Below are 12,029 nucleotides of genomic sequence, written 5' to 3' on the forward strand. Positions count from 1 at the left end.
GACAATGTTGTGTAAGTACATTCAGGTGAATGAACCCACCCAGCAGCCGCCACAGTAGCAGAGGCTGCTAATGCACACTAGTGTGGTGGAGTGCAATTGACAGGGAGAAACAGGTTCGAATCCTGGTAAAAGAATTTGTAAATCTGTGGTAAGATCTTGTGGGACCAAACTGCTTAGGTCACCGGTCCCTAAGCTTACACACTACTTAAACTAACTTGCGCTATGGACAACACACACCGACGCCCGAGGGAGGACTCGGACCTCCGACTGGGGGAGCCGCGCGGAGCGTTACAAGACGCCTAGACAGCGCGGCTACCCCGCGTGGCGAATCCTGGTGGTGAAGAAGCTATTAATCACAGTATTTCACCACAAGGAAGCAGAGATGTTGGCTAGCAGTTCCTGATCAGCAGACATTACGCCATTATCCTGAATAAACTCCCAATCTCTTCATAATGTGACCTTACTGAGGGGTCACGTGGCTCTCTTGTTGGTAATCCAACCGTGTGATGGGTACGTTCAGCACGGCGAACCCCTTGCTATTTTTCGAAAGAGTCAGGATATTTGTCGGAACCAGGTTCCCTCTCCCCTATCGTCGCCATTAACAAAGCGAACATAAACACGCAAATACACCATATACATACTCACTATCGTCACCTGTACTTGAGACAGTTATACCTGAGAAACATGAAATGGACGCAGCCCAGGTAGTGTCAGTTGGAACAGCTTGTAGCAAGTCTTCAGTCACGTGCTTCATCATCAGCATAATCACTAATATAGACATTCGTGCTCAGTCAGAAAATGTAATTGTTTTGAGTTCTCGCTCAAATAAACAACAATGAGGTTAAATAAAACAGTTATTGAAGTTTCAGAATTTTTATTTCATAGTAATGTCCTTACAACAATAGTAGCTGTAAATAAGTCACATCACTCTATTTCACTTTTTCCTAATCAAGCATCCGCCTTCGCGATGACTTTTCCAAGCCAGCCATATATTGTCTGAAAGAACAAAAACACGTTTATTCGTAACACATCCAGTTGCATTTGTATGTTTTTATCAACATATGCTGAAAAACGTATTGAAGATTTGCTGTGTGGTAATTAATCGGTAGCTGTAAAGTAACAAGGTAAAATGTTTTAAAGCGATATCGCAACATCATTTCTGGATAAAACAGAGGTTTAGAAAAACCGTGACTTGATAAGATTTTATTAGACTGTAGAATCAACAGAAGGAGCACAGCCAAAACATACTGTAATCTAAGTGGAAAAAAATAAGTTGAAGAGCTTACCGCCAGACGTTTATTTTACAAGTACATTGGATCCTGCAGAAAGGGGTATATGGAAAATGTTACGAAGACAATGATGTACATATCATTTAAGTACTGTAGTACATCGTGTCTAGTTTTCATAATCTGCGATGTTTGTGATCTTCGTCCGTGGTCGCGTAAGAGTCCAGAGGCGCTAAGAGCGCTAAATTTAAAATATTTTCTCGCGGCACTACGAACAATATTATACGAAGTGAATCACCGTTTTAATATCGCCCCTCTTTTGTTGTTGTTCGTCAGGGAATCAATTATACTAAGTACATATACGATCTTTAGATGAATAAATTATTGTTATAGTTCAAATTTATAAACGTTCGCTAATTATTTATGACGGTATCTGAGTCACTGATGCTAATGGAATAGTAACTAACAAGAGAAGGAGTCTTGCTGTTTAGGAAATATATAATTTGTGATGTATTTGTCATTCTGTCTGAAGTGAAATGACCTGAGACGGTTGATGCTCATTTTATTTTGGTGAAATTTCGAAGCAGCAACTCCGTGATTTGTTTCAAATAATTCCACTATTAGTTACATATTAAATACAATGCTTTTGTGCTGCATGTCATCGCCAATAAAAGCATATATTCTATCATTTAATCTGCTTTTAAATACGTGGCACTTTATAATGCAACACAATGAAATGATTTAACATTATGAAATATTACTGAAATACATTGGTAATGTTGACCATAATAAATGTAAAATGGTGATTTTTATGAGTTTCATTGAGGAGAACCGTCAATAGAGTAGATGGAGTTGTTCAATAGAATGGTGTTTAATTCAACCTTACACTTCACTAAATTACACGTAAGACATTTAATATACTCGGAAAGGTTGCAGAACGAATGAATTCATGGTTGCCACTACTTTCTGTAACAATATTAAGATCCTAAAGTCTTTATAGAATTTATCTTTGAGTCTAGTAATATATTTACACTATTTGTTGGGAAATGTCAAATATGTGATAGAACAAATGAGACATCTACTTCCACATCTGAATCTGCACACCACAGTCTGCGTTATGGAGGGTGGTGGAGGGTACTTTGTGCGCAAGCATCACTTCACTTCCTCCCTTTCTTGTTACGTGGGAAGAAAGACTGTTGGTAGGCCTCCATTTGACCTCGAAATCTTAATTTTCCTTTCATGACCTTTTTCCGGAATATACGCAAGGAGGAATCAGTACAGTAAACCACACGGTTACCCACAACGCCACTCATGTAGCGTGTGCCACTGGAGTTGGGAAGCTTTCGCGCTCACTAAATAAAACGGACGAAACGCACTGCTCCTCTTTGGATCTTCTGTAATTCCTCGATCAATCCTAACTGTTATACATCTTACAGTGACTAACTAAACTGAGTGCTTAAGCCACAGTATTTCTTATCACGCTCGGCAATGGTGTATCTACAGAAAATCATTGCTAGCGAAGAGTGGGAATTTTGTAATGAATAAAAAATCTATTTCCCGAAATTCGAGAAAGAGCGAAGGATCCTTTTGCCCCACTGCCCCCCGACCCCACACCCCCACCGACCTCCTCCTATTTCGAATGCCTGCTGGTGTGACGTACTTAATATTAGCTCTCTGTTATTACAAATAAAAATGGTTCATATGGCTCTGAGCACTATGGGACTTAACATCTGTGGTCATCAGTCCCCTAGAACTTAGACCTACTTAAACCTAACTAACCTAAGGACATCACACACATCCATGCCCGAGGCAGGATTCGAACCTGCGACCGTAGCGGTCACGCGGTTCCAGACTGAAGCGCCTATAACCGCACGGCCACACCGGCCGGCTCTGTTATTACAATCGTACATAAAGTTAAGTCATTTCATTGTAATTAATTTCAGTACAATCTACACCCTTTAATTCCTCCCACATTTAAAAGAGCCCCGCCCGTAGAATTCATGTATTTTAAGACGTAGCAAGATATGAAGGCGACTTTGCGACATGTTTTTTTTTTTTTTTAATTCTCTGCTCTTTTTGTAAATTAAAGAACGGTTGCGAGCAAAAGATTGTTTCCCATGGAAGGCACTTTGTTCATTCTAAATTTACTCATAATAAGAGTTGGTTCTGATGTTACTTAAAATACATTTTCCGTTACTATACATAAAGTTGCTTGAAATTATCCGTATTTTTTAATAACGATCTTGTATACGTTCGTCTGTTTCCCGTTTTCATAACTGGCTTCTCTTTTAGAAATAATCCACAGCATTCCTAACAGCATAAATCCGAAGCTAGGACCACGTCCTTTTCGCAGAGACATAAGACCTTTTGTGGGTGATGGCCTCCACTTCCAAATTCTTTAAAGTCCAATGCCAGAGCACTGCACGGATTACTTTTGCGCGTTTTCTGAAAAGCGTCTGATGTAACTGAAGCGCCACAGTGGATGTGTTAGGTCGAAGTACTTCTAGACATGTAATTTGTTTCATAAAAACATCAATGTTCCAATTGATATCAATTACTTAAAACATCAATAAATATGCATCACTCATATACGAAATACTTTGCTCTTATTCGGAATCTATGACGAATATGAGATCATTTTCTCCTCAACATTGATTTTGACATCCTTTTAGTGACTTTTGTTTTGTACGTAAACACGGTTCAACCAATATATCATATACATGGTTTGTATGCACACTATTTTGATCCACTGAGCCCTGCTGAAAGTTGGCGTTCCTCATCACTGTTTATTGACCAAAGATTTATTTGAGGCATTAAGGTACTTTGTAAATTTGACGTAGGCGTTGTTTGACGCCATAAGAATGACATCACAAGCCTCCATAACAGCAGAAGTCGCTTCAGAGAAAGGTTGATAATTACGGAGTTTTCCGCGAGCTGGACCAGTTACTATGATGGGAGCAACAGTTTCAGCGGATTCGGTTCTAATAAACAGTATGGTGGCAACACTGAGAAGACACAAAATGAAGGCGAGCTGTGCGGTTTTTGTGGTGCCAATTATTAAATTGTAATAAACAAACATCACAGAACATTTATTTGTTATTCATGAATTTCTAAATCGTCTCAAACATAATATGAAGATATTGACTAGCAACTTTGGAAAAGCCAACGACTACAACATAGGTATGTCCACGGAAGTTACAGATTTGACAATCGGCTGACTGGGCCTCACCATTCACGAACAAAACATGGAATCAAAGCCAAATCTCAATTTATGAGAAGGAGTCGAAGGTAATATGTGTGCCGGAGGTTACTTCTTTTGGTCATCAGTCATCTCACTGGTTTGATGAGGCCCGCTATGATTTCCTTTCCTACGCAAATCCCTCCGTATCAGAGTGGCAATCAGTTATTTGTTGGATACATTCCACTCTTTGTCCTACTCTGCAGTTTTTGCACTTTGCATCTCCTTTTAGTGCCATAGAGGTTACTCCCTGATGTCTTCACCCACGTCCTACAATTGTGTCACTCCTTCTCGTCAAAGTTTTTGACCTGTTCCTCTGCTTGACAATACTGTGTAGAACCTCCTCATTCATTACCTAATCTGACCGCCTAATTTTCAACGTTCTCCTGTAGCACCACATCTGAAACGCTTAGATTGTCTTCTGTTCTAGTTTCCCCACAGCTCGTCTACCATAACCATTCAATGCTGTGGTCCAGACGTGGATTCTCAGAAACTTCTTCCACTGTTTAGGGCTGCCATTTGATGCTAGTGGACTTCGTTTGGCCGGGAATGCCGTCTTTGCGTGTTCTGCTAAATCCCTCCTTGCTTCGTCTGTCTAGGATTATTTTGCTTCGTAGCAGAATTCCTTGACATCGTATACCTCTTGATTCCCATTGTTGATGGTAAGTTTCTCACTAATCTGATTTCTGCTACTAATAGTAACTTTCTTCTTTCTTCACTTTACTCTCAATCTGTGATGTGTGCTCATTAGAATGTTCATTCCATTCAACTCGTCCTCCAGTTCTTCCTCAGTTTCATTGAGGATAACACTAACATCAGCGAATCTTATCAGTGACATCTTCTCAATCTGTATTTCACTCCATCTCCTGAACCTTTCTTTCATTTTGTAGGACAGCCACAAATCTCAATCAGTATTTTTTACTTGTTAGTTTAGTTCAGTTTGACAAGGACGTCGTAAAAACCTGTGAAATTTACATTGTGTAATTTCAAAAGAACGAGTTAAATTTCCAATATGATAACTTACGTTCAAACTAATTGGCTTGTTACCTTGCCGAAAACAGAGATTAAGCTGGTGGTAGGTATCTCTAATGTCTATGATCATGTCTTTTATACCAGTTTAACATTCCATACCCTAACACTTTCTAAGTTCCACAGTTTCTGACGATGCTCTTGTTAAACTGCGTGATACTTTCCAATAAAAGACATTGACTGCAGCTTACGACTGTCTTACAAACTTTGTTTCAACAGTAATTGTTGCCTATAAGGAATGGCTGTTCTCGCTTTCTTTTATTTCCGCCATTGCTTCTTCTGTGTATAGACTGAACAGCAGCAGATACAGACTATAGCCTTGTATCATACCCTTTGTAAACCGAGCCCATTATTCTTGGTCTTCCATTCTTATTGTTCCCTCTTGGTTCTTCTACATATTGTTTACTACCTGTTTTACCCCGTAGCTTATACCTACTTAGTGATAATCTAAAGACTCACTGGTTGCACCTCAGGCTGCCAGCTTACCTCATAGCCCCTGGCCTCCATTCCCTCGGACAAGCAGTCGCCTGCGACGATCCCGCATTCGCAGTAGCCGCTGCATCCTGTAACTGTGATACAAAAAGGCACAACGTCAGCGATTGTAGCACATGCGTGACGGAACAGACGTGTCATTTTCCTGCCATCTAGCTTCATAAGATTATTGTCTCAATACACACAACCTTAAACAACGGTTTAAACAAAGGACGATTCATACAAAAGAGGCATGTAACAGAACTTCAATAAACACCTACATCTACGTCCATACTCCGGCAGCCATCTTACAGTATGAGGGAGAGGGTGTTTCTGGTACTACCACCTCACCATCTACCTACTGCTCCCTTGTCTGTTTCACTTGCGAAGTCGCTTGCGTAGAACGACTGCACATCAACATCTGCATTAGCTCTGATGTGTCTCATTGTACAAAGTTTTTTATTAGGTTGCCTTCTTGTCTCTCCGTCTGTTCGGCACAGATTCTGTAATTGATTCTAAACTAACTTTCCGATGTGCTAGAGTTACGGAACTTATAACATAGCTCAGATCTGGAACAATGCAGTAAAAATTCGCTTTCATGTCTGTCTTATCAACATGGGTGGGAATGGGAGACAAAATGATTGCTAAAATCTGAAATCTCACCTGCTCTGCAGGACAGGCGTGTTGTTCAGATAGTGGCAGAATGCATTCGAGGTGCCCATGGTTGAGCAGAGAGAGGGAGGAAGAGGAAATAGATATCACTTTCTTGTCTGTTTGCATTGATTTTAAACTAACTTCGTGATGAGCTGGAAACTTGAAATTTTAAATATGGCTGAGAACTGGAAGGCAGCGCAATATTAACTCTCTTTCTTGTGCAGCGTGTGACGGAGGACACATTTCTGTACCTATGCCATTTCGCGCTTTTCCTGTTCTAGTCATAAAGGGATCGCGGGAAGAACGATCGCTGGTGCCCTCTGAGTGAGTTTGATTCTCTCTGATTTTGACCTTCACTCTCTTTTTCGCGAGGTATACAGAGGTTCGTTCAGTCAGGTGAAGAGAAACTGAAATAAGCCGGAAATTCACCACATGTCTGCGTTGTAATGTCATCAAAATGTTTGAAATCGATTGAAAATTTCAGACACACGCATAGAACAATAAAATTCAGAGAGAGTACGGTCTGGGAACACTGGAGCGACATATCACTTCCTGCAATATGTCTTCATGAAATGAGAATAATTATTTAAATGAAAATTAATTATTAATATGTCACATTTTTAATCGGAATAAAAAGTATAAAATAATTTCTCCCAATCACCACTTACAGATAGTCCTGATAACTTGTGACGAAAATACTTCTAAGATTTAAAACGAAAAACATCGGGTGCATGCAATACATAATTGGCACATGAATACTTCACCTCCTTACTACTGCACTGGTTGCTAATTGACACAAGCGTAGTTCACCAACTTACTATTATCTGCTGCATGCACTCCAAGTTTTTAATTTTAAATGTTACAACTAACTTCACGGCTATTAAAACTTCCTTAATTTCGTCAGTTGTATTTCTGTGGGGTTATGAATCTCTACGGGGCTAAGAAAAATTATTTACACTCTTTAGTTCGATTTAAAAACGTGGTCGATTAAATATTCATTTTCATTTGCTTGATTATTCTGTTCCGTTAAGAGCGACGTGTTGATTTCTATCTGCGAGGAATACAGTCACAAATCTCGTCTGGGACTCGAAAACTCGTATTCTGTTTTTCTAAACGACAATGGGAATTAAAGCAATAGCCTTCGTCAAGTCAAGGAAGACAGCATGAATCTGGGCGTGATGTCTACGCCTCCCTTGTCTCATGATTGAACAGAGTGAGCTGAATTTCGCTACATCCCTGTCTGATGGATCCATGTTGATATTTAAAGACAACTTTTTAGTTCTTCAGGAATGCCACAATAGGTGATTATAAAATATGTTCAATAATTCTTAGATTGATGTCAGCAACATAGGCCTGTCGCCCCTTCTTTGAAGCAGTAATGACGTGCACTTTCTCCAGGTACTAGTTGCCTTTCGTTGCCCCCGTGACATACGATGAAGTACTGCTAGAAGGGGTGCAAGTCCATTTGCATGATCTCTGTAGTTTCTCACAGACAGAGTACACGCAAATAATTTGGACAATACCTGTGCAGATGGCGTGGTAAGGAAGCGGACAGGAATAGTGCTGGGGGATCCGTTGTGAACGGCTATTGCACAGTAGGAGAGGTGGATTTAGACTGCTGAAGCCTACGCAGAAATCGTAAGCTAAAACTAGCGAGTAAGTAAACTGTCTAATTAACTGGTTATGTCAAAACCATCAATAATTCGACAAATGTAGATATTCAGAGACAGTGTTTTCTCCCGAGAGTACCAAGAAAGCAAGTCCAACCACATGCTGCCAGAATGAAATCTTATAAAACAAAAAAGAGGAAAAACGGTTGAGTAGCGGACAATGTCGCTTACTACGATACTTACAATGCAAAATAAAGAACATATGTCACGTGGAAGTTGTGTCAGTTCCATGACAACCTGTATTACCAGAAACAAAATTTTCTTCTACTTCTTCCACATATTTCCGAAATAGTAAGGCCTTGGGATGTACTGGTAACTATGCTTTATTCCATTTATTCAGCGATTGGAAACGTTAGGTGTTCTTGCAGTACTTTCAAGCGAAGTTTTCAGTGTGGTTTTTGCTTGCTCCTCTGTTTCTTCTGGCATAAATTTATTGGCATTGTGTATAATCGCACGTGCCTGCTTATGCAGAAATTCCACTACTCCTGCTGTGTGCGAAGACTGCGGTGCCACTCTGTGTAGCAAAGAGATAGGAATGAGAACGGTCGAAGTACCGACCTTGAAAATGACAGTCAATTTGGGGGCCCTACCTTTGGAACAAAGGTGCTGAATAACATAGAGCTCTCGACAAGAACGCTTTTCAGTTCAGGAAACACGTTATTTTTTGCATTCGTTACATCATCCAGTCCAGTCAACTTCCGCTACTGACGATCGCTTCTCACGGTGTCGATATGGCATCATCTGCACCATCAGAGTAGCACAAAGCAAGGGGAATTTGTTCTGAAAGAAGGCTGCCTTCCAGCCGTCAATAGTAGTGTTAGTGCTGTGAAAAACGTGTGAGCGAAGCCATTGTTATTCGAGTAGTAGCTATCTGGTTGGCATTAGTAGTGGGCAATTAATAGTAATTAATTGTTTTTTCGATTATTTTAATGAAGCAGTTAATCGTATCGACTGATTGTATCCTGAAAGCGATTATTCGATTAGTTGTTATGTTGCGGTTTATTTATTTCTATAAATCATTGTCCTAAACTTACTTTTTATGATTAAAAAGCTTGTTCTAAGAGAACCGGTGTTATCATACTTCCATTCCTCGATTGTTGGACTTAGTAAATTCATTTACCTGTTAAGTATCGTTTTCTGAACTTTACACGGTAATGGTAACTGGGGTACTGAAATACATGATTGTCTTTTACATTCGCATTGTTAATTTTCAAGTTATTCATCAGATGCATTATATTTCCTAAACGTTCAGGGACTTGAATCACAACTTACATTTACATCAGCCTTTATCACCTTCTTCAAAATGTTTCAGTACTTCACTTGTTTTTCTTAGTCCCACGATTTTATTTTAGCGGCAATCTGCACGTTGGAAAGTGTACCACAATAATAAAGCTAGGTTACAGAAGTAATTCCGACTGCCTGAAAGACGGGCGGGCAGAAGAGGGTAAATAACACTGCTGCCCATGTAGTCTCACCACTACATGGGAGGGTGAATGTTTACTTATTTCCGTCCTGCTTTGATTACTCTCTGGTTCGAGCGCATCGTACCAATTAGCAATTATGGTATAATAAACGACACATGTAACAAGGTCTGTTGACAGCACGTCACAGAGACGTTCAGGTTCGAACACACGTGTTACTTTTACTTCTCAATAGACACACACAACAGAAGACTATGACATGCTATATAAGAGCAACTACTGTTAGATCTCTGATGTTGGCAACATCTGTGAACAGAACACAATCGGCATGAAATGTTCCGCCTTATGCGAACGTTATGCAAAGAATACTAGGGAAGAGTCCGTAAAGCTATACCTATACAACGAGTTAACACACAACAGACATCAAACAAAAAAGGAAAAATTGAAGTAAATAATCTTACGGGTGTACGATTGTGTAACATTAATTAACTTCAAAGAAATATCGTTATATCCGAATTGATTATCAGAATAATTACGATTAATCGATTAACAGCAATTAATCGCCCAACCATAGTTGGCAAGTTAACGTCACAGGAAGTGAACACTAAGGCAGTGTGCGCGGGAAATAAGATGAAATGACTGTTGAATACAAACCCTAATGAGCATTAGTCGGAGCAGTACGCGTAGAACAATAGAGTGAAGTAGTTCTTCAGAGCGTCGTAGTCTCAACAATCAGCCACAACGCTGACACAAACCTAACGGTGTTAAACAGTGGCAGTTTATCCGTGTGCCACGTGTAGCACATCTGTACGAATGCGTAGTGTCTGTTCTTTCAGACAAGTCCGAAAGAACAGATACAACGCGTTCATACAATTGATTCGACCTTCAGTGCGATTGCGCAATATCGTTCGGCCTGCAGCAGGAATCTAAAGTTAGCGAGCATGTTGGACATGGAAGGGGACTGCGTATAGGTGGCTCTAGGCGGGAAGGATAGTCTCCCCGGAAGAGTGTCGAGACAGTCTGCGCACTTGAGACGAACACCGTGACCGGATGGCGCAGTGGTGAACGCAACTACCTAGTCAGCAGGAGATCCGGCGTACGAATCCCGATTCAGCACGTGGGGCACACATTTTCACTCATCGCTGCTGATTCTGCATAAATTCCCGATGCAGCTGATTTCATCAATTTCTTCCATCACCTTCAATTTACCATACATAATGTGTACTAACTCACTACTGGTTCGGTGATGTTTCATCATCATGCAGATTTCTACTTAAATAGTTACCCATAATTCTTTTTACATGATTCAGGGAAACTACAGTAAACAAATTAAAGATCCCTGGGTGTGGAGTTTGCACGAAGATTGTTTCGAATGTGAGACCAGCCTCAGCTGCTGAGACACGTTATTCAGGACAGAGGTTGGAAGGGAAGTAGAGAAGTAGCAGGGAACTGGATGCTTAAAAGGAGTGATCGGGCAGATCATCTGGAAGTGCACTCGTGCACTCGTAGACCGATGACGGAGTTCGAGTACCGGTGTGGCACACACGAGGAATAATCATAAAGTTTTAATTATCACCTCAGAAAACTTGATGATGAAGTTTATTCGTACTCTACATGTTGACGCTTCAACCTTGTATGTATCAGTCTGCATCTTGGCTTTTAGGAAGTTTCCACTTCGTTGTCATTCTGCAAATGCCTACCACGCAACATTTTCGTCGTACGAGGAAGAGTCCACTGGGTGTCATGTCAGGACAATACGTGAGTGTGAGGCAAAATCTGGTAGCCCCAAGAAGCAGCACGTTGGACTGTGTCCTGTGCAGAATGAGCACGGGCTTTGACGTGAAGCCAATAAACCTTATAGCTCCCAGTGAGCCTCCTCTAACTTCGTCAGGATATGCCACAATTACATCTCTTTGACGGTTTGCCTCTTACGAGAATAATCTGTTAGCAACACACCACGGCAGCCCTAAGAACGCAGCAGCACCTTGCCCGATGGTGGCTGCGTCTTCGCCATTTCGGTACTAAGGATTCTAAATGTTCTCACAGCTTGCTTTGTTCCTCTGTCTCGGGGTCGAAACGGTGCACACAGCACTCCCCTCCCCCCCCTCCCCAACTGATTCGATGACGAAAGAAGTCATCTGGATCGGCCTGACCCAGCTGCGACATTTTCGCTGCGTCATCGGTTCAGCTGGCCTTTTCAGTGGGCATGAGCTATCGCGGAACCCAGCATCCGGAGATCTCTGTAATGTCCCGAATGCGTGCAAGATGTTGTAAACTGTTCTATGAACATGATATTCTCGTTATCCACTATAGCTTCGAT

The 12,029-nt window shown here is 40.9% G+C and overlaps 1 protein-coding gene across 1 annotated transcript in view; it reads right to left on the reverse strand.

The window, feature by feature from the left end:
• Positions 1–857: 857 nt before the first annotated feature.
• Positions 858–12,029, reverse strand: part of LOC124613239 — a 39,362-nt gene continuing 28,190 nt past the window's right edge. The window contains exons 6-7 of the mRNA XM_047141916.1: positions 5,980–6,062; positions 858–996 (exon numbers count right to left, since the gene is read on the reverse strand). Coding sequence (XP_046997872.1) covers positions 949–996; positions 5,980–6,062 — 131 coding nt within the window. The 3' untranslated portion in view covers positions 858–948. The remainder of the gene's footprint in view (positions 997–5,979; positions 6,063–12,029) is intronic.

Source organism: Schistocerca americana, chromosome 4 (genome assembly GCF_021461395.2).
Source record: "Schistocerca americana isolate TAMUIC-IGC-003095 chromosome 4, iqSchAmer2.1, whole genome shotgun sequence".
In the NCBI taxonomy this organism is placed as follows: Eukaryota; Metazoa; Arthropoda; class Insecta; order Orthoptera; family Acrididae; genus Schistocerca; species Schistocerca americana.